The 27,740-nt window shown below is 42.3% G+C and overlaps 1 protein-coding gene across 1 annotated transcript in view; it reads left to right on the top strand.

Annotated features, from left to right (window-relative positions):
• The first annotated feature begins 8,752 nt into the window (after positions 1 to 8,752).
• The window catches only part of LOC124616296 (dynein intermediate chain 2, ciliary), a 193,903-nt gene continuing 174,915 nt past the window's right edge, over positions 8,753 to 27,740 (top strand). The window contains exons 1-2 of the mRNA XM_047144599.1: positions 8,753 to 8,824; positions 18,932 to 19,139. Coding sequence (XP_047000555.1) covers positions 8,753 to 8,824; positions 18,932 to 19,139 — 280 coding nt within the window. The remainder of the gene's footprint in view (positions 8,825 to 18,931; positions 19,140 to 27,740) is intronic.

Here is a 27,740-nt window from a genome sequence, read left to right as displayed (position 1 = left end):
GGTCAGGTGGCGCATTTGTAATGGCCGCAGCCAGGGGTTTGTGGTCTGTTAAAACATAGAAAGGGCGTCCCTCAAAGTCAGTCTTAAAATGCTTGATCGTTTTGTAGACCGCACTCAACTCCCTGTCAAATGTGGAATATTTCCGTTACGCATTGGTGAGCTTGGACAAGAAGAACTGCAGAGGCGAAGTTTGGCCGTTGATTGTCTGGCTAAGGACAGCGCCAATGGCAGTATCACTCGTATCTGTGGTGATGAAAAGCTGCGCATTGGGATGAGGATGCGCGATGGTGCAGGCCTCAGCAAGAAAATTTTTGAGGGCAGTGAAAGAGTCAGTCATAGCAGGGGCCATGGAACGGGCCGAGATCCAAGGCGTACGTCAGTGGAGCCTTAATCTCCACAGCCTGAGGTAGATGTCGGCGATAATAATTAACCATCCCCAGAAAGCGCTGGAGCTCTTTGAATGACGAAGGTCTAGGTAGGTTTAGTATTGTTTGTACTTTCTCAGGGGGCGGTGAAATGCTGTCGGCAGAGACTCGAAAACCAAGAAAAGTGACAGCGGGTTGATGTAGCTGCAATGTGTCCTGGTTGGTCTCAATGCCTGCTGCCGCAAGAGTGTTCATAACAGTTTGCACATGTCGAGTGTTGTCCTCGGCAGAGGAGCTGAACACAAGAATGTCATCAAGATATGCAAAGCAGAATTTTAGGTCGAATAGCACTTCGTTGATGAGGCGTTGCCAGGTCTGGGTTGCGTTTTCCAGACTGAAGGGCATGAATAGAAACTGAAACAACCCGATCGGGGTGGTGATTGCTGTCTTCTCCATGTCTTCAGGTGCCATGGGGATCTGGTGGTAGGCCCATTTGCAATCAATGACAGAGAATGTGGTCTCACCTGCGAGGGAATTGGTAAAGTTGGTAATGTTGGGCATGGGTAGGTGTCCACAATTGTTCGTGTGTTTAGTAGACAGTAGTCTTCGCACATGCACCAGGACCCATCTTTTTTGGGCGTCATATGTATGGGCATAGACCAGCTACTGGCAGAGGGTTCAATGATGCCATAGCTTAGTAGTTCAGAAATCTGATTTTTTAATGTTGGAGAGGCGCTTGCGGCAAAGTCGATGTGGTTTACTGGAGATCGGGAAACGTGGCGTGAGGCGAAGCTTGTGAACCGCGCCATTGGTGATGACAGAAATGTTGCCGGCGGCACGGGAGGCGGTTTGTTTACAATGTGTGGTGGGCGGGGCAGGTGAGGCGTGGTCATGGTGTTCAGAGCCACTCGGCGGATCCGACAGGAGCCGAGGTGGTGAACTGTCCCAGGAGTCAACGCGGCAAGATGGCCGCCGGCCCGAAGCAGTGGCACCGTGGTCAGGTGAGCTCAGTAGAGTTCGTGAGCCGTTAGTGAGTCCATTGTCCGAGGGCGCGGCCTGTGGCAGCACAGTTGCAGGTGAAACGCTTGGCACAAGTGCACTGTTTGTGTTGTCAGTGGCAGTCACACGGCGGCGAGCAGGAGCTGAAGTTGCATCGTTTGAGGTGCTGTCCACGAGGTGCGGGGTAGGAGCCGTCAGTTCGGGAACACGTGACACTAGTCACGCACTTGTGTCTGGCCGAGTGTCAAACGCTGCTGTGTTTGGAGGGTGTGGCCCTGCGGAACTGTCAGTACACTATGGCAGTCTTAATAGCACAGTTGCAAGGGGTAGCGGGAGGTAAACACGTGGAGGCTCGACTGCTGGGATTGCAAGCAAATTCGGCGTACTTACTGACCGTACTTTGTCCTTGCTGTAGTGTCTGTAATTCCTTTGCTGCATCAGAGAGCTGGAGCTGTGTTTCGTGGAGCCGGAGGGAGAGCTCGAAGTTTTCCTTGCGTAGGCGAGTGACATGTTCGAGCTCGACAAGGCACTTGTGCATGGTTTCTTGTAACACCTCGTCGACAGAGACGAGCATGAACAGATGAGATGAGCCTGGACCGATGTGTTATGGGGGGGGGGGGGGTGGGGGGGTTGCTCGACGGAGCACAGGGGAAATGAGTCTTGGACGGATGATGAAACACGATGTTTCACACTAGGTCCGGTGAAAGTTTGTGGTGTCGCAAGAAGTCAATGCCTAGTATAGGTTTGTCAATTTCGCACACCAAAAAAGTCCACTCGAGTTTACAGTTTTCAGAGAGTGAGATGACGTGGGAAGTTGAACCCGAGCACTGTAGTTTAGTTGAATTCACGGCTTGCAGTGAAGTATGATGAGGGCGGATGTTCGACGACGCTAAGGACATAGGCAGCAGTGAAACATCGGCGCCTCTGTCCACTAGGAAAAGGTATCCCGATGAAATGTCTTTAATGTAAAGTCGTCTGCAATTATCCGGCAGTTGCCAGACAGAATGGAACACTCGGGGATGCCCGTCATGTTGTGCGCAGGAGGCGGCACCCGGACCTACCTCCGATTGTCGTTTGGGAAGTAGCAGGGTGGTCTGCAGTTCCATGCCGCCTCACCAAACGGTGTGTGGAAGTAACAGTACTGGTAGTGCGGTTGCATTTCCTGCGGAAAGTTAGTTTCCAGTGGCGGTGGCTGGGGTTTGGTGGCCGCAGCAGGTTCAGTTGCAGGAGGGGTTGTGACCATGGGTGGGGCCGGTGATGTCCCAGTTGCTTGTTTACTGCTTCCCGGAGTGAGCAGAATGGTCGGCACAGTACTGCCCCGGCCGCGTCCGGCTGCAGGGCGATGAGCCTAAACCTGAGACTTGTCAGGTAGGCAGTGGTTGGCGAAATAGAGCAGTGATGCCTCATGTAGCTTGTCAGCAATTGTCATTCTTTGCTCGACAGGTTCAGGAGACCTTTGAGCCAGAGCAAAGCGTATGTGAGGAGATAGTTTATCTGACCAGATGGCGAGGAGAGCTGTGTCAGAGAATAGATCGGCGCTAACCAGGGCACATAGTCATCTCCAGAGCTGGGAAGGTTTGTCGTTGCCTATTTGCTCGACGTGGAGCACTTGCCGTATTGCTGCCTCAGTTGAAAATGCAAGCTGGCGTAGAACTGTCTTTTTGGCTAGAGTTTACTGGGTAGATGAGTCCGGGGCATCGACCAGGTCAGCAATCAAGTCGTCCTGGTCGTGCAGGTGGGTGATGAGGCACAGAAACCTGGTTGACTCATTGAGTTTGTAATGGCGGAACACTTCATCCACAATTTTGAACCAGGTTGTTGCTCTGTCAGGATTAAACGGCAGCAGTGTTGGTAAGTGTTGTAGAATGTTCAGAAGAACAGGTTGAGTTGAGTTTGTCGGGGCACTGCCTGCATCGAGCTGTTGTTGCTGTAGTACTTCAGGAGAGTGTGCCTCCAGGGGATGTGGCAATGACGGCTATTCGGGTGGCAGCTTGAAGGTGACACGTTGTGGTTGAGCACGATCTGTCACGACACAGAAGGCTGACGCGGGTGAGACACCGTAATGTGTCAATTGCGGTTGCGGAAGCTCAACATGTTGCGGGTGTGTTTGGATTGACGCGTCGCGGAAGACCAACACGGATGAGGCACCGAGATGTGCCAAGAACAGTAGCGGAAGCTCGACTGGAGCCAGCACGGGGGCGACAGGTGAGAAAAAGTTCAAAGTTCGAGAACGTGTGTTAGTCTGCGGAAAGCTCGACGTATGATCAGCACCAGGGCCACCTGTGTTGCAGGGAGACTGTGGAGGTGTGGGCTGTCCAGTAGCACAGTGTGGGAAATGATGTCGAACATGGGACGGAATGTGTGAATGTTTACTGTTCATAGTCACTCCACTCAAAACGGTGTGCAGATAAGGTGAATGTCGTGGCACAAAACACTGAGGTGTAGCAGTGGGACGGAGATGGAGGTCAGGCACAGTTAACAAGTTATTGTTCCTGTTGCAGGCCGAGGTATCGAAGTAGGAAGGCATGTGCTGAGGCAGGTGCGGGTGTGGTCGGATGTTGAGGACGTAGACCTGTGAACGAAACAGTTCCAGCCACATGGCAGGTATCCATGTGGTACTGTATGGATTGCAGTGTGGCAAATCATTCTCCTGGTGGTAGTACGTTGTCCAACGAAGGATTTGCAGAAATTGGCATTGGTCGCACACTGCCCGGAGATCCATAGGAGGTAACTGCACAGTCGATGAGGGAGGGCACATGTGGTTGGAACAAAGGTGTTTGATAGCCGAAGTCATGGGCACTCCTAATGTCACTCATTGGTGCAGGCTCGAAAACGTCCAGTGAAATCGGTGTAATCGTCGAGTGAGAGGCTTTGTGTTGCAGTCCTGTGGGTGTACATCACCTGCAACACAATGCATGTCGATTACAAAATCTGGCGTTAGGTGCTGGGCCGAAGTCATTGTTCGAATGCTGTGTTGATGTAATACACGCGAAAATAACCGACACGGAGGTCGCGGACACAGTAAAACAGTGAAAACAGAAGACTTTACAACTCGGGATCACCAGTGAGGGGAAGTTCGGGTTGGTTACACCAAACAACACCCATTTTGCAGTAGTTCATTTATTCACCTAAACACAGGCAAGGCTCACAAAGAACTGAACGTGGTGGAACAGCCCAAAGACAATGCTCAGATTCCAAAGACGATGCTCAGAGTCCAAAGACGAACGCATATCGTTGCTGGTGTCGACCTCATCGGTGCCACATTGTATTGACTGGGGGTATCGTATGCAAACACAGGAGGATAACACAAATTGTCACCTGTTTGACATGTAGAACAGTGTCATGATAATGCAGCAAAACCTGAACTGGCAGGCACTTGAAAATTGACATCAACTATACCATGAAAGCCTACATACAAAGTTTTAATCAACATTAAGCAAGAAATATGGGAATATGATGCAGGCCCCTAGGTATTCCTCCCATAATGTCCACAAAGACAAGATTAGACAGATTACAGTGTGCATAGAGGTATTTAAGCAATCATTCTTCCTGTGCTCCATATTAGAAGAAGGAATCCTGATATGTGCTATAATCTTGAATACCCATTGCCAGTGGTTTTCAGAGTATGGTTTCAGATATAGATGTGGATTAGCTGGTTTTGATCTCTCTCCCCATTATCAAGTGATCAATATATACGAACTACGCCAAAAGCAGCTTATCATTTCAGATTTGTAATGCCACTTAATTATTTGTTATAAGCTATGGTCAACAGATCTAACAAATATTTAATAGATTTTGTGTTTATGGGAATAGATAATACATGGAGGAAATGTGCACCACTGTCTGCTTACCTAGTTCATCCTTAACTTGTTTGAACTAATAATGTCCTATACTGTGGCAAAAGAGGTTAAAACACTTGTAAAAATTTCTTAACATTTTATGATCTAATTTATTTGGCATACAGGCATGTTTTTAATCAGATTCCATAAATATATCAAAACAATGTTCAGCATTTCTTAGCCCTTTTTTATTGCAAATATTCGTAGTGATCTTTCACTTAAGGATGTTTTCATTACTTTTAAATTATCTAAATTAATCTCTTAAGACCTGGAGACAGTGGAGGGTTTAATGTATATTATAAGTTGTATACTGGTGTTTAAGTACAGGCGCTGTAAGGATGTGTGAATAATGTGGATTATTTCAAGGTGTGTGGCTGCCAGATACTTTCATCAGCAGCAGTTCATGTGTCTGAGTTCGCACTTCCACAGTCTCTCGCTACGGTTACCACTACAACAGTCTAAATTGATTGATGTATTAACATTCCTTCAAACAGAGTGGTATTTGCCTCTTCTTTCTTGAAGAAAAAGATGCGCTGTCCATCTGCGTGATAAAGGATGCAGTATAATACAATCATAAATAATGTCACCATTATTTCTGAAAATTGCGGGCCACAGTGTATTTAGATATCATTTACAGGTGAACAGTTCAGAAGTGAAAGAAACTGCCTCCCTCCCCATAGGATATATTGCGAAAAATTTTACACAGATAAACATACTGTTGTCTGACATACACATCTGCCCAGAATCACAGACACAAAGAGACTGATAGTTGAAGACTGAAAAATTCGATATCGGCTTAAGGTAACATTTGAATACAGATATACGCTCATCTTTCTTTTTGTACCTCTTTTTGGTGCAGGCATGTTTACATCGCATCTTTGCCCTGCACAGTGTTCCAATGACAAATTTTATGGCTAAACCAAAGCAATATCTGCCACAATTGCTAAGACAGCATTTTAGAAATACATTTTTAAACAGCAAAACCTGTTTAGGAGCAGATGTGTATTCTGACTATAGTCTGTTAGTTTTGAAATACAGATTGATGCTGAGGATATGTACCTGAAGACTGGAAAGCAGTGCAGGTTGCATCAACAAGAAAAGAAATAGAAGTAAACTGCTAAATTATAAATCCCTGTAATTAACAGTGATTTGTAGTAGGATGTTGGAATGTATACTGTGTTCCAGCATTTTGAAACACCTAAGAGAAAATGACCTATTGACTTATAATTAGCAGAGATTCAGCAATTATTGTTCTTGTGAAACACAACTGACTGTTTATTCACATGAAATAATAAATGCTAGGGATAGGTGATTTCAAGCTGATTCATGGAATGTCATCTCAGCTGCGCAACTCAGTTCATGATTTCTGGTCTGGAAAGTCACAGTTTGTAATAACGGATGAGAAATTATCTAGTGAAACTGAAGTTATGCCTTGGGTTGCCCAAGGAAGTGTTATAGGGCCCTCTCCTATTCCTAATCTATACAGACAACTTAGGAAACAATCTGAGTAACCCTCTTACATTGTGTGCAGATGCTGTTAGTTACTGTCAAGTTAGCAAAACATGAAAAATATTTACACAAGGTAACTGTGTGGTGCAAACGTGGTAGTTTATCCATGAATAATAAATAATATAAAGCCGCAGTAGATCACATACACATAACGACTGTTGAGTCAGGTAAATACCTGGGGATTACGATTACAAACAACTTAAGCTGGGTCTATCACATAGATTTTTTTATTTATTTATTTATTTTTTGGCTGAGGGGGGGAATGAACCAAAGGCTGTGTTTTATTGACAGAACACTTAGAAAATGCAACAAGTCTGCTAAAGAGACAGCCTGTACTACATTCATCTGTCCTCTTTGGAGTACTGCTGCACTATAAGGGATTCTTACAAGATAGGATTGATGGAGGTCACTGGAAAGGATCAAAGAAGGGAAGCTCATTTTGTATTATCATGAAATTGGGGAGAGAGTATTGTGGATATGGTAAGTGAGCTGGGGTAGCAATAATTAGACATTAACGTGATCCTTTCATGAAGTTTCAGTCACCAGCTTTCTCCTCCAGATGTCAAAACAGTTTGTTGACTCCCAGATATATAGGAAGAAATGAACTTCACGATAAAGTAATAGAATTCAGAATTTGTACAGAAAATTTTAGGCGATCTTTTTTACCATGTGCTTTTGACAGTGGGAAGGTGGAGGAACCATGTGAAAGTGGTTCTGTGAACTCTCTGCCAAATATTTAAGTGTGAATTTCAGAGTAATCATGTAGATATAGATGAAATTTCAGAAAAGTGGGTAATTAAGGTTATGGGACTTGGAAAACTTGAATTAACCAGAAATTGTTGAGAGTTTCAAAGAAAACTTTAGGCTACTACTGTCAAAAATAAGCCAAAGAAATACAACTGGAGATGAGCGGATAGCTATGAGAAGTAACACTGTGAAGGTAGCACGGTAACAGCTTGGCAAAAATACAAGTCCCTGTATCCGTTGGATTAAACATGAGGTATTAAATTTAATTGATGAAAGGGGAATATATAAAAAATGCAGAAAATGAAGCACACAGATGAGGATACATATCTCTAAAACATGAGACTGACAAAGGCTGCAGAAATATGAATCATAAATAACCAGAGGAGAGAAACACTGTTGTTAAAAGCTTATTTGACTTTCAGCAATGTAAATGCCACATATAAGAAAATTAAAGAAAGAGGAAAGAGAAGCAACTGTATCAAAATCAAGAACTCAGAGGGGAAAGCTGCACTAAACAAAGAAAGGAAGGCTGAAAAGTAGAAGGAATATTTAGAAGGTCTAGACAAAGGTGAGTAACTTGTAGAACAGGAAGTAGATGAAGATGAGAGGGAAGATGGAACACTGTGAGAAGAATTTGACAGAATGCTGAAAGACTTGAGTGAAAAATCCACCTGGAGCATGTAATATTTCCTCAGAATTTGGTGTCATCAAGAGAATCAACCATGATAAAACTATTTCACCTGGTAAGCAACTTATATGAGACGGGAAATGCCCTCAGACTGTAAGAAGAATGTAATAATTCCAGTACCAATGAATGTTGGCCTTGACAGGGGCGAATATTAATAAATAATCAGTTTAATAATTTATGGATACAAAATACTGGCCCACATTACTATAGAAGAATGAAACGACAGGTAGAGGTCGACCAGGGGGTGATTAATTTGGGTTCAAGAGAAACTTAGGAACACATTAGTCAGTGTTCACCCTTCGACTTATCTTAGCTGCTGTCCACACAAAAATGGTGTGACATGGCACAAATGTCTGGCAGCAGCATTGTGTGAACAGGACTTTACATTAAACTCTAAATCATCTCGAATTTATTTTTGACATTTGAAAGGTTGGTTGGTTGGTTCGCAGGGGTTGAAGGGACCAGACTCACTTGGAAGTCTCTGCCACATGTTAATTTGGAGTGACACTTGTGGCTATGACTGGATGTGGCGCACACCATGAAGTGACATGTTCTGTTACCACCATTCCACCTCTGTGTGTTTTGTTTCACTTAATAACATGGAAATGGCTGAAAACAGTGCCACGTCTGCCACGCCACCACCAGGTGTCCACACCATGCCACTAAGGAACAAACTGGTAGGATACATTTTGAGGCGCCAAGTAACAGTTAATTTGGTGATGCAAGAAAGTAGGGAGACGGGCTAAAATTATAAGGGGGGGGGGGGGGGGCAAGGCTTGACTATAGTAAGCATGTTTAAAGGATACAGCTATTATGCAGAGGTGAAGAGATTTGTCTCGTAGAGACTAGCCTGGAGAGTTGCATCAAACCAGTTGTTGGACTGAGACCCACAACAACTTCATCCCTATAACAAAATACTTTTCATGTTAGCTAGAAATAAATTTACTGAATGTGAGTGATCACCTTACAGTTAGGCTAATTGTGCATGCCTCCCGGACTAACCCAAACTTCCTATGGTATAGGGATGTACACAATGTGACACATGGAAGTTTGGGTCAGTCCAGGAGGTGTGCACTGATAGCCTAATGGTCAGGCGACTGCTCACGATAAGTAGAAATCTGGCTTCGAGTCCTGATCCAGAGAAATTTTCCTATGTTACCAACAGGTAGAACATCTGTACCTAATACAGCTGATGCCAAGTTACTCATGTTCAGCGAATTTATGTTGACCTAGTTTCAAATGAACAAAAAAAAGGTTCATGTATTTTCCAGGGTGTTTAGTATACATTACATATATTCCTAACTTGCCATCAGTATCATATTTCTTCTACCAACGCTCTTTGATGTAGGTTAAACAGTATATGTGATAAGCAGCAGTGCTATGATATGTGTTTTCCTATGTACACACCTTTAGTGTCCCAGTAATGAAGATGTATTATAAATTTGTCTCTTACACACAGGTCCAATCAAAGCCAGCTGCTTTGAGAAGTGGCATAAATTTCCCTGTGTCACCCTACTGAGTGCTTTTTGTTAGAGAATGATGCAATATGGCTTTCTTTCTTTGCTTCTGATACATGTGCAGAGGTGTTTTTCACTATTACATCAGTAATAGTAAACCATCTTCTAAGATGAAATTTGTGTGTTGCTTTGAGATCTGTCGTATGCTCTAGCATTTTGCTAAGTATCGTCATCATAATCAGATATCTGGTATCTGCTGCTGGATAAAGAGGCCTCCTCTATACTTGCACATGCATTAAATTTTTCAGCTGTTCACATCCACGTTGCTCCTGCAAGCTTCCTGATGTTATCCACCCAGCTACCATCAGACAGCATAGCAGTCTTTTCTTATTTCTTATAATCCACAAAAATATTTTCTCGGTCCACCTACCATCCATTTAACTAGTTAGGTGCCTTGCCCACCTCTGTTTTATTTAAACTCAACAAAACCATACGCCCCGTCCTACATCTACATCTACATTTACATCTACATCTACTCCTGTGTCTATACTTTGCAAACGGTTGTCAAGTGCACAGCAGAAGGTATCCCCCACTAATCCTTTTTTTTTCTCTAGAAATTATGTTGTGTCTATTCCCTTATAACAAAATCTGGTATATGAATGATGCAATCAAATCAAACACTGCAAGAGAGACTGTCTCTCAGATCTGACCATTTAGATCATCTTTGGCCAAAAAGTATTTATATGTGATTTTTCTCATGGAGGAACCTGTTGATGTTCTATAACTTTGCTTATTCATCTTTTCTGAAAGTGAACTGAAGTATAGTTGCTGTCTGTCTTTCTTACTTAAATTTCAAAATTCTTCACGCATTTTTAGTCTTGTCAGCCTCAGTGAAATTAACCTGAATTTCCTTAAGCATTTTGACCAATCTTTTGGTGTAACTAACCCGTAGAGGTATATAAGGTCTGATCAAAAATTAATAGGAATTTTTTAAATTTGCGTGCTTTTCTACATCCAATTATCAATCTTTTAATCTTATTGGTACACGTGTTCCTGATATATGTTTGCATTTTCAACTGTTTTGACTATTTAGTGTATTGCTGACAAACAAAAAGGGGTTCATGTTTTTGAGTGTCGGTGGATTTTTACTTTCAAAGAATATGGCTCAAAGAACTTGCATTAAATCTTGCTTGAAAAATGAGGTAAAGTGTACCCCAACATTCCTATTGTTGACTGTGGCTTTAAGTGAATTTACTATGAGTAAGACAAGAGTTTACAAGTGGTTTCAAAGAGGGTTGAGAAGACGTTGGAGACAACGTCTGCTCTGGATGCCTAGCATCAACGATGTGGAATTACTGAAGAAAGTGGTTCTGGAAAATGACCGAATCACCATCAGAGAGGGTGCTGATGATGTCACCAAATCCTTTGGCTCAAGCCAAGAAATTTGTTTTGGGATATTTTCGGCATGGTCTGTGTAGTAGCAAAATTTGTTCCAAAATTGTTGAATTTCGACCAGAAATGACATCATGCAGACATTGCTCAGGAATTGCTGAAAGAAATCTACAATGATCCAGAACTTCTAAAGAAGGTTATACGAAGTAATGAAACATGGGAATACGGGTGTGACAAGGCCCAATGATCCCAAAGGAAACTATCTGAAAAGCCAAGACTTAAAAATATTTGACAAGTTCAATCACATGCAAAGGGTCTTCTCATTGTTTTCTTTGATTACAATAGGACAGTGCATCATGAGCACCTGCCTTATGGTAGTTCAGTCAATAACGAATCCTACTTGGAAATTATGCACCATTTGCATGATGCTCTGTGAAGAAAGTGACTAGAACTGTGGCAAAAACACTCGTGGAAATTGCACCATGATAATCCTCCTGCTCACATTTCAATGCTTGTTCATGATTTTTTGGCTGAAAACAAAACTTTTATGTTGCCTCATCCACTGTACTCACTGGACATGGTCCCATGTTCTTGAAGCTAAAGAAAACCATGAAAGGACATTATTTGATGAGATAAGAACAGAACTAGTGAAGGAGCTCAACACCACAATGAAAAGTAAGTTCCAGTAGTGCATTCAAGATTGGAGAAAATGCTGGCACAAGTGCATTGTTTCTAAGGGGGATTACTGTGAAGGGGACAAAGTTAATATTGACGAATAAATAAAGACACTTTAAGAAAAACAATAATTCCCGTTACTTTTTGATCACACCTTGTATTTGCCTTTGTATTAATGTTATGGTTTACCTGATAGCCGTTTGGTTTTTCTATAAAATTTTTTTCTTTTTTTTCTAGTTTCAGTTTGGGCTGTGTGTCCGAGTCTTACCTAAGTTGTCTTAGCTCCCTTACATTAAATTTCTCATTTACTAACAGCTCTCTACTATTATTGCCAATTTTTGAACCACCGGGCTCTAAAATTTCCATTTGATTGTTCCCTTCTTCCAAGATTACCTTTTTATTGTCACTTGCATTAGTTTGTCTCTCAGTGTACAGTAGAAATGCAATATTTAAAGATTTCTGGAGAACAATCAAAGGGGACTGAAAAAATAGTTTTAACAATGATTTACCAAGGGAGTGTAATGTACGGACACAGAATTTATAAAACAAATAAATATTCTTAAATTTTTGGGGTAAGGATTAATTGAAGCTAAAAGGTATTTCCATTTCGATAGTTTTATAGAGAAGTAAAAATTCAACTTCCAGACTCTTTCTGTCCACATTAGTCCCTTCCATACTACTGAGAAATACAACATTGATAAGAGAAGAGAAATTGTGTAGGTTTTTACTTATGTATAAATGATTGTTACTTCCATCTGAGGTCAGTTCCTTTGCTTAAATGCTCCATGAGGCACACATACCATCAGTGTCATCACTGTTGTCACTTTTTTTCTGATAATTGGGGCCCTTTAAGGAGTCATCAGATGACAGTTCTGGATTTGAATCACTGGCAGCATTGAACACCAGAGTGCTTTCGCAAGAGTGCTTTCTTTAAGATGGCAGTCATTTTCTGCAGTACAATTACCAAATTATGGAAAAGTAAATGCTTTTAACTGGCCAGTTAGGATGTGTAACCTACTAAAATCTCTGTATTTAATCTATTAATTTTGTAATGGGCTATTCACTGTGAGTAATGAACCATAACCAGTGGAAAAGTGCTCCTATTGCAGCACAAAAAAATGATTTTATTCTGGTTTATTTGAAAGACTCTGACTGAAAAGTGGGGTACCAGCCACCTTATTCTACCTTCCTCAGGGCCTTTCAAAATTTTCCCAAAAATTGTGACATGCAAACAGATTTGCTTTTTATTTAACATGCATCTCATCTCAAACTCCCACAACTGTAATCAATCATGCCCACTAGTCCATCACTGAAAGTCAGGCATACCCATCGACTCCCAGTTGCTCTTTCTCACACACTCATCCAGCCCAACTCATTGTCATTATCTCTTTGAGTCTGTCTCCTGTGTCACAGCCACGGTCTCCTTTGTCCTGTCTTATTACTACAGGCTCCTCTGACTGTTACTGTCTTCCTCTTGCCCTCTCTTACTGCTAATCTCTCATTCCTTCTTTCTCCTTCTGCCATCTCTTCTCACTGTCATTGTCTCTCTCTCTTTCTCTCTCTCTTCTTCATTATCATTGACATAGACTCTGTCTCTCATTATCACTGGCTCTCACGTACTTTCACTTTCTCTTTATCCCCCCCCCCCCCCCCCTCCAGCACTCTTTCCTTCACTCTTTGCCTAGCACTTTTACATTGCTGTCATTTATCTTCCACTGCCGCTGTGTCCTTCTCTTTCTCTCACACGACCATTGTCTCCTTTGCTCTTTCTGCAACACAACCACTGTGCTATCTTCCAGTGTTTATTACTTCACCACCTCTTTGCCACTGCCACTGTTGTCTCCTCTCATCAGCATTAAAAAAATGCAAATATGTTGACATGCCAAAATTTTTGGAAATTTTTTTATAAGTGCTGAGGAAGGTAGAATGAAGCAGCTGGTACCCCAATTTTCAGTCAGAGTCTTTTAAATAAACAGGAACATATTTGCATCTTTTTTGCTCTGATAGGAGCACTTTTCGATTGATTTCCTTCTTTTCCCTGCTGCAGCAGGGCATGTTACTCATATGAAAAGAAATGTATTGGTCAGTAAATTTTAGGTACTTTGCTTATGTGAAATTTAAAAAACACAAAACTAATTTTATACCTCAGACCAGATTTTAGGTGCAAAATTTTTTTCGTGTGCTTGAGTACTACAAAATGGAGTTCCCAGAACCCTTCTGGTGATAACAGAGACACTTTACAGCATTTTCCTCCATGCTGCATCACTTTATAAAGTATGTTGTTGCCTCATGCCATATTTTATGTGCACATTTTACATTTACAGCTAGGGTAACTTTAAACCTCTGTGTCTTGGAAACAAATAAAGATATGAAGAAAATTTTCAAAATCTGTATCCTGGGAATGCATCATAAAAATTACAGCCATATACTGTGCATAGCCATTTCAAAATACGTGACTGAGTTTTGGTACCTGAAGATCAAGATTTTTGTGTGTTTCTTGAAAACAGATAAAGATTTTTGAAAACAGGGAGCTGACTCTTCTAGATAATTGCCATTGGAATATACCATTTATTTAGATTTCACCTCATACAAGACTTTACATGTAGAAGTAGGGTTACTTTGAACCTCTGTATCTTAGAAACAGATAAAGATATAAAGAAAATTTTTGCAGTTGTTCCAAATTAGGATCTTAGGTATATGTTGCAAAAATTTCAGCCATGTGCTGTGCATAGCTTCTTGGACTCCTCGGTTTGGCTTTGTTTAGTAGGGGGTAGTGAAAATATTTTAAAAATCCCTTTTGGTGTGGTTTCCCCAGAAACTGATCATGTACTAATGGTGCCTCCATAAGTCCCATGAAGCCCACTGTAGACCACGTTAAAAAAAAAAAAAAAAAAAAAAAAAACAACCAACTAATTTACTCCATTTGCCTAAGCAGGAGAAAGTATGTGATATTCATACCTTGACTCTGTCTTTAGGATAGTGACACTAAGACAATCTTTCTGTTGGGTATACAAGTGGTCCGTAGTACAAGGGCTATGCAAAACACTTGACACTGCCTTGTTTTCACCAATAGAACCTGAAGTATGAGCCCTAGAAATGACCATTTGTATGTGTAGCATTTTGGAACACATTAGGTACGCATGTTGTCCCACGCATGTTGATGATTTACCACAGCCTGCAATAGCATTACTGCCTGATGATGAAAATATATTATAGTAAGTAAGTCAACTTTAATTCTCTTCATTTGCACATGTTTGAGTCTTCCCAAATTATGAATTTTTCTTCCTCTAGAAAACATGTAGACAGCACAATAGCAGTGGCTTGAATGACATATTACTCACAATTGATTGATATGTTCCATGGACCACAATAATGGATATGTAGACGTTTATTGCAAGCGTTATGTCAATAAAGGATATGTTGGGTACTGGCTGCTCCAGATTTTTGATACATATTTCAAAATTAACAGCTGTTGTTACATCAATGAAATAATCAATTTTGAAAATATAGATAAAAAATCTACTCACCACGTGGTGGCAGGAGAACACACACATATAAAGATTAAGGAAATGTGCAAGCTTTCAGAAGCAGTAGCTCCTTCTTCTGGCAGAAGGGGTGAAGGGGAAGGAAGAGGGATAAAGAAACATGCCTGATGAAGTTTAGAAAATGGGGAGAGTATGGAAAAGTTGCCCGGAACCCTGGGCCAGGGGAGACTTACTGAATGGGGTTAGAAGGAAAGACTGATTGTTGGGGACTGCACTGTATGTGCTTTGAAAATCATAGAGCTTAAGAGGTGGAAGATAGGGTAGTAAACAAGACAGAGATTATTAACAAAACATAGTGAGAGAGTTAGTAAGAGCAAAAAGCTAAAGCTAAGTGCATTGTATAAGGTGGATGTGGGGGGTGGGGGAGTAGTTACTGAGAAGAAGTGCTTGGCCAGCCTCTTAACATCCCCCAGCTTACACCAGAGGAATGATATCTCTGATCACAAGAACCAGCCACATCAGTACAGTGTTCTCAATCTCTCATCTAAGGCACCCTCCCCTCCTGAGTTATCTGTATTATGCAAGGGTCTCATTTTCAGTCCTAAACCTGTGCATTCAGTTATGCTGCTTTGTTGAAGGACCTACTTTTCTTCACACTTAATGTCAACTGCAAATATCTGTCTGCAACCCAATCCCAAAACCTTTCCAACAGCAAACCTGACATTGAACTATGCCTTCAACAGTTCTGATCACTATTTCAACTTGATACAACCACCTCAAAATCACGTCTTACAAGCGTTCTTCAGTCTCAGCATTTCTTCTCAATGACCAATCCTCTCTTCACTCCCCTTTAGTTTTCTATATCTTTTATTTCCTGACCACTTAAAATGCACTTAGCTTTCCACTATTATTAACTCTTGCACTATATTTTGTCAGTAATCTCTGTCTTCCTTATTGCCCTATCTTCCACCTTTAAAGTCTCAGATTTTCAAATTTCATCCCACTGCAGTCCCCAACAATCAGTCTTTTCTTGTCACCACATCCAGTAAGTCTCTCGTGACCTGGGGTTCTGAGCAACTTGTCCAAACTCTCTTTGTTTCCTAAACTTTGCCAGTATTTTTTTATCATCCCTCTTCCTTCCCCTTCAAATCCCTCTTCTGACTGTTGTCATGCCATTTAATGCCATAGTACTGCAAAGGAAACAAAATTGTGTAAAAACCAATGTGCTACTGTGACATTAAACATGTAAGTGATTTTGTAGATGCACTGTACACTGTCTCCAGATTAGTTAAAGATAGAGGTCCCACTGTTTTGTCTTTGAATAATTTGATTTTCCAAGACAGTTGTGAAGCAGAAATGTCAAAATTGCCAGTTTTGTAGATATATCTTTAGGACTCTAAACCCCTAAATAACAGTACCCACTCTAATTGCTTGATGAAGTTTAAAACAATTGCTGTTGGTGCCTGTACACTGTCAGAACTGCTACTGTGTCTCCTTGTTTACTGCTGAAGTACAGCACTTTGAGGGATGCTTAATACAGCATGTAGACCTGTAGTGCAGGACTTTACTACATCCTTTATTCCATGTAGCCACTCTACTTTGTGTACATTGTGTCTATAGTAATGTAATACTAATGTGTATCCATCTAGGTGTATATTCCCAGCTTCTGTGACTTCCAAATGATGTTCTGTTATGTAGAAATACTTACAGATTTTTCAGTTTCCTCTAGCGACATGAAAATTCTTATTTGTTATTTAACAAGCTACATATATTCCGAGGAAAAAATCAAAATTTATAGTGGTTGTCACCCTTTGTGCTGTCCAAGCTGCCATTCTTGCTTTCTCCACTGGTCGTCATAACTGGGTCTCTAGTTGTTCAACATCACTCTCTCTGAGAAAGATTTATCTAAAAAAACACCCATTGAAAATATTGAAAATAACAAGGACTGGTTACAAAGACTATTTCTGGAAAGTATTTGTGCAAGTAATCTGTTGTCGGAAACACCAATCCATGTGAGGGGCAGCTGTGAGAGGTGTGACACATGTCACGCCAGTTGTGACTGTCCTGTGCTGAGTGACTGCTGAAGCTCTGTGTTTACTTGTTCAATACAATGCTTCATACAGGGTAGAATGGAGCAGTACAATTTTCTGGAAGTCTTTCAGCTTAGAGAATTATTTGATTTTCTATAGAATTCATTGTGTTGTGATCATCTCTACAACTAAATGGAATCGTTTTTGTTGGTATATTCCCTTATAATTGTAACAGACATTTTAAAAAGCTGCCTTCAATATTATATTTAGAGGGAGGAATTTCTGTAGTTACTTATTTCTAATTACATTTATTTTTAATTATGTTTAACCCTTTCAGTCCTACATATATCATTTAGATTCCCAATATATTAATCATTCATTTGTGTTAGATCAGCTACACAAATGTTGAGTGTATATTTGTGAAATGTTCACATTACATTATATTATTTGACTTGCTTTAAAAAAATCAAGTAGTTTATAGCAACTATAAAAGTGGGTTGTTGTTAAAATACTTTGTTATATTTTTAACAATATAAGGAAAAGGGTAGATTGCTACTTTCCATAAAGATGGCACATCGAGTTGCAGGCAGGCACAACAAAAAGAGTGTTATTCTTTTAGCAGCTTTCTGCAGAATACTACTTCAGAAAAGGAAACAAACACACATTCATTCACACAAACAAGCACAGCTTGCACACACATGACTGCCATCTCTGGAAGATCGGTCTCATCTGCTGGAGATGATGATCATTTGCGCATGAGATGTGCTTACTTTTGTGAATGAATGTGTGTTCATGTTGGATGAAAGCTAAATGTGTAACGGTCTTTTTGCTGGGCCTCTCTGCAACTCAGTGTAGGAATCTACCCTTTTCCTTATATCGTTGATATTCCAACCTGTAGTTTTCATTGTTTGATATATATATTTGTTTAATGAATGAAAATAATATGTATAATGCAACAGTCTAATGGACTGAAATTACTAGATTCTCACTTTTCTCTAAGGCTGTGCGCTATATCCTCCTGTGTATTATCTTATATCTAAAAACAAAGATGATGTGACTTACCGAACGAAAGCGCTGGCAGGTCGATAGACACACAAAAATACACACAAAATTCTAGCTTTCGCAACAAACAGTTGCTTCATCAGGAAAGAGGGAAGGAGAGGGAAAGACGAAAGGAAGTGGGTTTTAAGGGAGAGGGTAAGGAGTCATTCCAATCCCGGGAGCGGAAAGACTTACCTTAGGGGGAAAAAAGGACGGGTATACACTCGCACACACACACACACACACACACACACACACACACATATCCATCCACACATATACAGACATATTTCTGTCTGTATATGTGTGGATGGATATGTGTGTGTGTGCGAGTGTATACCCGTCCTTTTTTCCCCCTAAGGTAAGTCTTTCCGCTCCCGGGATTGGAATGACTCCTTACCCTCTCCCTTAAAACCCACTTCCTTTCGTCTTTCCCTCTCCTTCCCTCTTTCCTGACGAAGCAACCATTTGTTGCGAAAGCTAGAATTTTGTGTGTATGTTTGTGTTTGTTTGTGTGTCTAGCGACCTGCCAGTGCTTTCATTCGGTAAGTCACATCATCTTTGTTTTTAGATATATTTTTCCCATGTGGAATGTTTCCCTCTATTATATTGTGTATTATCTTACATATTTTGAATTGGCATTACTATACAATGCATGCATGACTGTAGATATCAATTTTAGGTTTTTATATGTTTGTCTACAGGAACAGAAGGAAGATATTACACGTGTTCTGACCGCAGTAACCAGTAAAGTTCCTGATAATGTAGTACAATTCAGCTTTAAAGAACGTTCCTTTGTTCCTGTTCCTCCACCAGAGCCTACAATATTTCTCCTCAGTATTGAAGGAACGTGTCTGGCCAAGGACTCTGAGGATGCTCGTTATCAGATACTTGCAGAAGGAGGAACAATCGGTGCAGTATCTGTGTTTAATATCTCTAATAGAACTTTACTTTGAGGCTCATATGTTAGTTGAAAAAAAGTGATCATATCTATATATATTATAAAAACGTATGTATGTATTTATGAATGAATGAATGTAGTTTTCACATTTCCTAACCCCATGGACCAATTGCAACCAAACTTGGTATACATATGGCCTATTGTTTGCAAAGAAGTGCTGTGGTGGTAAGAATCAGTTCCCATTAGGATGGGATGGTGCTGAAATGGGCTGACATAGGAGAAAGACAAAAAGAGCGAGAGAGAAGGGAGGAGGGAAAGATGGACAGAGAAGGAGGAGGAGATGGACACAGAGGGGGCAGGAGGCATTGGACAGAGAGGAGAGGGGAGTTGACTTGATGGACAGAGAGATGGTGGAGGAGGAGATGGACAGAGAGAGAGAGAGGGGAGGAAGAGAGGTGTGCAATGCATGTGACATACAGGTACACGGGTGAAGCTGCAGGTAAAAATCTAGTATTCAAATAAAGAGGGTGGTATTAATAACTTGTACACATATTACAATTTTAAAAGCAGGAAGACAAAAATGTAATGTACATCTCTTGGCATGTGACACTAACCGTCAAGATTCTGTAAACTTGTCTCATTGATATTGAAAATCATAGATCACAAGGCAATACATTTTAAGACATAATTTTGTAATGGAAAACATCAGTTCCTCTCACTTTTAGTGTATTTTGAAAGAAATTGGAATATTTATTTCATTTATTTATTTTCTCTCATGAATTATTTCTAGTGTGAGTGTGTCTAAGGTGTTTCACAACAATCCTCGTAGCCCTCAAGAACTGCAGCAGAACGTTTCGTATGAGATGGCAGCAATTCCAGCAGTCCAGTGTTGATCCACTTTCAGTAACTTGTCGGCCAGAGCTCAAAAGTGCCAACAGATGAGTGGTGGTCACTTTCAACATCTGCTGTAGCCAACTTAGTACTGTATTTCCTTTCGTCCGCTGTGATTCTTTGTACCCTGGAACTCTGTTTTCCAGGCTACTTTGATTTTGGCCACCCTATACAATGTATGTGTGCTATACATGTCTAGTGAATCACGTTAATTGTCTGTCCTCGTATGGGTAATTTCATAATGTCATTTCCTAAATTGCCATGTCACATCCTTCCCTCTCTCCTGCTGTCAATCTGAGGCCCACAGTTCCCAGTTGCATCTCTGACACACTGTTATGCTTTGTTAATACTCAAGGATAGGAATGAAGCCTTACTTACTGGGAAACTGCTGTCTTTATTCATCAGTTCATTATGTCTTCACATTCTTTTTAAAACACAATCCCAAAATATGTTGGCCTGTTTTAACAGTTTTGTGGCATCCTAGTTCATGCTTTTTCATAGAGCACAGAGCTTGCTAATCTCTGACTAAGAGAGTACAGCAACATATTTGCAGCAGCTGCAGACAGTTTTCATGGAGAACAGTTACAACCAGCATACTATGAAATGGAAGAAGTCTAGTCGGCAACTTGCAGAGGGAAAAGAGAAACCTGTTGCTATATTTTCTGTCCTGTACATTGATAACACATCGGTGAACATTGGAAGAATGTTCTAATGCTTGTTCTGCCTGCCACCAAAGATGGCAGATGGTTGGAGGTCTGTTAATAACAAACTAGTTCTCTAGAAACCAGGAGTCTACCACATCTGGTGCCAGTGCAGGAAAATGTACATTGGCCCCTCAATCCAGATGGCACAAGAAAGATGCATGAAGCATGTGTCACACAGATAAAGAACAATCAACAACCTCAACTGTCACAAAGGATTCTGTCTCCAAAGGATACAGTATGAATCACAACAGTACCAGGTTGTTAAAACATGCTGAAACATTTTGAGGTTGCACTGAAAATAATCTGTAGAACTCCACCTACAAGATGAACTGATAAATAAAAATAGCAGTTTCTATCTAGGTAAGAGTTGGGTCCCACCCTTGAACATGCTCAAAACATGACAACATTCTGTCAAAAGATTGGAAAGATCCTCTTGTGCCATGCCAACTATGACCTGAGAGCACACCATGTAGATGTGTGTCATCGAACCCGGCAGCATCAAGGGCTTGGTGGTTGCAGTACAGTGACTGAGGATCACAACTTGACTCCCACTGGTGCACTTTGCCCTCTACCTCACTTGTATAGCCATGCACAATCACTACTTGCCCAAGATTAACAGTGTGATTTAGGAGAAATGCCACATAATTTGTGAGGTGATTCCACATGTGAAAATAAACCAAAAAAGTTCTGTGAACATGTGTCCAGTTTTCAGCCATTATGGAACTGGAGTAGGTTGAAGACTACACACATCCATGAATGATTATGAAGACAAGTGTGAATATTACTTACTGAAATGTTGTGTAGACACTGTGTTAGACAGAATAATAGTGGGACAGAGACCTATCCATTCTGCAAGAGGTGTTCAAAAAAATCCACCATCCATCTCAATGCAGTTGTCAACACGTTGAAGGGTGTGTTGTATTGTTCATCAAAAATCATCTCAGTGGGCTTTAATGTGTTAGTGCTGTGAGTGACAAGTTCTTCATGTTTATCCACCTTTGTAGTTTATACATCTCCCTCTAACCAGCCCCATAAACAGAAGTTTAATGGTGTTAGGTCAGGTAATATGGCAGGCCAGTTAATGGGTCCATCATGGCCAATCCACCATTGAGGAAACATGTTGTTCAGATACTGGAATACTTGTCTGGTACAGTGAATTGGTGATCTATCATGTTTCAGGTACATTTGCCATCGTAGCTCTAATGACACTTCTTCCAAAAGTGCAGGTATGTTTTCTATCAGAAAATGTGAATATTCTGCAACTGTCATACATTTTGGGAGGAATGCAGGCCCTATCATCAGGTCATCAATCATAGCACACCAGACGTTTACTGACAACCTAACTTGGAATCTTGTTTCCATAGAGTCATGTAGGTTCTCCATCGCCCATGCCTAATAATTTTGGATGTTCGTAATACCATTGCATGTAAATTCAGCTTCATCTGTAAAATAAAGTGTAGTGAACTACATGATGTCTCTGTGTACAGCCAACCAGTTACAAAATCGTTGTCTGCTTACTAAGTCACCTGGATACAGATGCTGCACGGCCTGCACGTGGAATGGGTACAAGCCTTCAGAATGTCACATACGTCACATTCACGTTTGTGAAGTATCGAACGGATGACTAATGCACCATGTACTGGTGGTGGGACTCCATTGTACCATTGCAATAATATCTTCCCTTTCCTCAACTGACTGGATGGCCTCATGTTCTGATGTTATATGTACACAGGGTAGTGTTCTGGATTCACGTAATGTTTGAAAAACCTTGGGAAGTACCCTATCACAGGAGGTTTATCGTTCAGGGAAATGACTCTGCTATTCTGTCACAGCTGCACAGGGACTCCATTACAGTACCTGTACACAAACAACTTGTTTGCATATTCTGCATGGGTGAACATATGTGGCATATTGGTATTCAAGGACACTATGAACTTGCTCAATTAAACAAGACAGAAACCCAATACACTCAATTAAACAACACTCAAGCATGACACTTACATGGCCTCACGACTGCTCACTTATCCACACTGTAATTGCGCACTGGGTATGCTTGCAGCTATTGCCTTGGTGCAATGTCACAGTCCTGCCATCTGTTGGAGAATCCCCACATCTCTTGTGGGATGGATCAGTCATCTGCCCCACCATTATTCTGCCCACCACAGTGCCTACACAGCATTTGGGTAAGTAATATAAACACCTGTCTTCATGATCATTTGTGGATGTGTGTAGTCTTCAGCTTGCTCCAGTTCCATAATGATAATAGATCAGACATATCTTCATAGGACTTTTTTGGTTTATTTTCACATGTGGAATCACTCACAAGTTATGTGGCATTCCTCCTGAATCATCCTGTATAAAGGTGGTACCCAATGGAAAACAATCCGGTCAGTCATCATGAGCCCCTCAAGACAATAACAAATCAACTTGCCGAAATATTGAGTCGTTTAGGTGACATTATCTTTGTGAGTACCTGAGAACACTTCAGTATCATCATACACTGGTAAAGCCTAAAATAAAACTAATAATTGATAATTTTCAAGAAAAATTCATTTAATGTTTTGATGAGTTGAATTGACTGTTAGGCTTGATTATAATTGAATCAAGAGAAAAGGGAGCTATTTTTTTCCCTTATCTATGAAGTGGCACATCATATATATCACAACAATTAGAACAGATCCAGTATTGATTCCTGTCAGAAACATGGAATGAGTATTTCCCACTCTGAAGGTGCCGTTTCCTTGTGTGCACTCCTTGGGTTTCGTAATGTGACATGATTCATCCTTTTAGTTAGATAGAATCGAAGGCAGTTACCAACAAGGTCTCCAGTACTGTAATATTTAACTTTCTGTAGGAGAATACTGTAAATTGCACAATATTTTTTTAGCAAATAAAGAAACTAACATTTAGTGTAATTTGTCTTTTAAATTTGGTATGATCGTTTTGTAAATTGAAAAACAGTGTGAGCAAATTGGATAACTTTTTTATTTTGCCTGTCTCAGTTGCATTGATATAAAATTCAGCTGTAGTGGTTACTGGTTTCAGTCTGACATGTCCATTCTCAAGCCACACACCTTGCTATTAACTGTAATTATTGTGCCAAAAGGCATGAACACCTTCTGTACACCAAAGTATACAGTGGGCAACAAGTACCCTCATTGGTCGAAGCCTGTGTGCCCATTGCAACTGACTGACCCCCTTCTGTAATCACACTAGAGGCTAGGGTCAACTGAACTTACCCATGCCAAATGTCAACTTTGTCCTGTAACAGAATTGTCTGGCATTTGATGTCATATATAACCAAGCAGAAAAACAGAGCATTGACAATATTTTTTTGTGTCTGTATTAGTTTTTGATACATAGAGTATGTTGACTGAATGATCTGTAGTAGATCCTGAGGTCTATGGCAGTTTGGTTAGTTTTGTTGAAAGGCCGCAGTTTGGTTGTGAGTTGAGGAAGCAGTACTGAATGCTTCAGTTAATCCTGAGACTAACTATCGTATTTTGAGATAGCTGGGTATTGGCAACACAGCAGTTGACGTTAAAATTGTGCCAGCTATTCAGTTTCCATAGTGGTGTAGGGTGGTGTCTCTAAAACAACAAATTCTGATATCTTAGCTAACTTCTCACAGTCACTGTTCAAATTTAAGAACAACTTATTTTGATATCCTTGCCAATTTTTGTTGCAGCACTCCACAAGGTTTTCTGTGCCTTCTTCATATTCAATTGTTGCCAACTTGCTGAACCAGACACTTAATGTCCTCTTTCTGTTTGTTGTCATCTCTACAGAGTTTAATAATCAAAAAATCTTTCTGTTTGTGGTAAAGGTGGTAATCATTCAGGGATAAGTCCAGGCTATAATGTGGATGTTAAAAACATACCACTTAAACTGACAAAGGGAATTCTTCTTCAATGCAGCAGAATATGGGTGAGTGTTATCATGCAGCACAATGCCCCTGGGCAAGAATCCAACTGCATTTTATGGTACTGTGTAGTTGGTGAAGACCATAGCATTTATGGTCTCTCTTGTGGTTATAAAGTTAGTGTGTAGAATGCCCTAGGCAAATGTTCAGTACTTCAGTAGTGAAATGTCTGCTGTGTTTATTTTTCCACCCAATTGTTGATTTGATTTTGTCAGTCAAAAATGAATGTTAGCCTGATCATACTTCATCATGAATATTAATTCATCTCCCATTGAACATAGTGCAATATCTTCGAACTGAAACTTCATATGTCAGTGTAGTAACACGATTCACGTTTCCGTCGCACTTCACCTAGTGTAGACCGGGAACTGTCTGCTAGACCTGCCCGATGTGAACTGACTGGGCCCGGCCCGTGCTGCCGGAGTTGTTGTTGTTGTTGTTGTTGTTGTTATGCTGGCAGAGGTCGCGTCCGAATTCTCGCGTGCCCTCTGGTGGACGGGACTCCACTTGCAGCAACTACCGTCCGTGACGCCTCGTGCCAATGTGCGCCTCCCACGATCTTTCTGGTGGCTACAGCACTCCTCCTCCTTCGGGGGGTGCAGCCACTGTGATCCACTGCGTCGGAAGGTGGAGCGTCAGGCCGGAGCGATGACCTCCACATCCATTGGATGGCCGGAGTCGAGGGGATCTGCCAACCCTCGAGCCGTAACCTTCGAATACGGCTGGAAGTGACCCACACGAAGAGGCCCCCGTCGTCCCACAACCGGAGCCCGGGACAGAACGGGCGACAAGCTGTCGAACACCAGATCCTGTTCCACCTCGGGAGGGGCAAGACCCAGTGGCGGGGACGAAGGGGAAGGGACGACCCCAGGTGAACCAGCCTCCTGAGAAACCAGGCCTGCTAGGGGGGCCGGCTCTCATTGTGGCATCTCAAACGATGGTGATGCTGGTGCTGGAGCTACTGGAGGCTGCCAAGGCTGAGAACCATCGCAGTGCGGCAGAGTCACAGTGCGGAGAGGAGGTTACGTCCCCTGTGAAACCAGCACCGGTGCCGGCAATGGGGAAGCCGGTGCCCGAGAGGTCGGAGGGTGGGTGCCCGAATGTGGACGTAGCTGATTTTGGTGACGACGTACCACCCGGTCCCCCACCTGCAAGGTACAGAGCTGGCGGCCATGTCGGCGCAGGACCACCGCCGGTATCCAACGTGGATTGCGACCAAACCCACGGGCCCAGACTGACATACCCAGTGGAAAGCCAGGCACTCCGTTTTGTGAAGACTGGCGAGGACCAGGCCGGAGGAGGTGCAGCAGAGTCCTAGGTTGACGCCCATGGAGGAGCTCTGTGGGGCTGCGTTCTCCCATTGGTGTGGTCCGGTATGCCGTCAAGAAAAACGTCAATGCTTCCTCCGCAGGAAAGTCGTGCACATACTTTTTCATCTGCATCTTAAATGTGCACACCATGCGCTCGGCTTCCCCATTCGATTGTGGATGGAAGGGAGGAGAGCAAACGTGCCAAATACCGAAGCGCCAGCAAAAATCCTGGAAGGTCTGTGAAATAAACTGCGGTCCATTGTCCGAGACCAGGGTGATTGGCAGACGTTCCACAGAAAAGATTTTTGCTAGTGCCTGGATTGCAACTTCTGAAGTGGTTGAGGAGCAGCGAACCACATATGGGAATCGGGAATAAGCATCAATGACAATGAGCCAAAAGCCATTGAGAAACGCGCCCGCAAAATCGATGTGAACACGTTCCCATGCTTGGGTTGCCGGCGGCCATGAAGAGAACGCTGCCCTGGGAGATGCTTGTTGGCTCGCACACTGGGAACAGGCGGCCACCAAGTGTTCAATTTCTCTGTCAATACCGGGCCAGTACACATGTCTGCGAGCCAAGGTTTTAGTATGGGAAACACCCCAGTGCCCCGCATGTAATAACGTGAGGACCTCCCTTCTTAAACCTGCAGGAACAACCATGCGAGGAGCTGTATCATCGGTAGTCAGAAGGAGAACTCCTTCCAAGACCGAGAGGCGGTCTCGTAGAAGAAAATAATTACGAAGAGGGTCCGAGGCCCGGCCCGGAGGGCGGGAAGACCACCCCTGCTGAATGAGGCGAACTACTTGCCGGAGAACCGGGTCAGCCGCCGTTTCCCTGGCGACTCGAGAACTAGTGATCGGGAAGCCATCAACCGCGTGGCGGGATGCCACATCCAAATGAAAACACATAATCTCCTCTCGATCGAACGTAGGATCCGGGCCCACCGGAAGACGGGAAAGAGCGTCGGCGTTGGCATGCTGTCCTGTAGGGCGAAAATGAATGTCATAATGGTACTTAGAGAGGAACAAGGCCCAGCGCTGTAGTCTGTGGGCCGCCCTATCCGGAATCTGAGAGGCGGGGCCAAATAACGATAGTAACAGCTTATGGTCAGTGATTAACTGAAACTTCGTGCCATACAGGAAAGGGTGAAACTTCGTAACAGCGTAGACAAAATTGCCAACGCCTCTTTTTCCACCTGGGAGTAATGGGCCTGCGCGGGACTAAGCGTTTAGACGCAAACGCCAGTGGTTGCTCGGAACCATCTGTGTTGCGATGGGCCAGGACCGCCCCCACCCCATACTGCGAAGCGTCTGTAGCCAGGAGCAACGGCTTATGGGGATCAAAAGTAGCCAAACAAGGGGCTGACGTGAGGAGGCCCTTCAACGAGGTGAACGCTCGCTCGCATGCAGGCGACCGATCAAAAAGAACACCCTTGTGCAGAAGGCAGTACAGTGGGTGGGCTATAGTGGAAGCCCTGGGAATGAACCGGTGGTAATAGGCGATCTTGCCTAAAAAAGCTTGTAACTCTTTCAGCGAAGCGGGCCGAGGAAGGTTGATGATACCTTGGACCAAACTTCCTAGTGGCTGGATGCCGTGCCAAGATATGGTGTAGCGCACATACTCAATGGACGGTTGGAAGAAGGTTGACTTATGCAGGTTGCAACGCAAGCCCACAGACCTGAATTTGAGAAAGAGGGTGCGAAGGTTGTGCAAGTGTTCCTTCGTGCTGCGGCCTGTGACAATTATATCATCCAGGTAATTAATACAATGAGGGATTGTCGACG

Source organism: Schistocerca americana, chromosome 5 (genome assembly GCF_021461395.2).
Source record: "Schistocerca americana isolate TAMUIC-IGC-003095 chromosome 5, iqSchAmer2.1, whole genome shotgun sequence".
Classification (NCBI taxonomy): Eukaryota; Metazoa; Arthropoda; class Insecta; order Orthoptera; family Acrididae; genus Schistocerca; species Schistocerca americana.
Note: the sequence above shows the minus strand (reverse complement) of the source record. Positions and strands in the feature narration are given on the sequence as shown.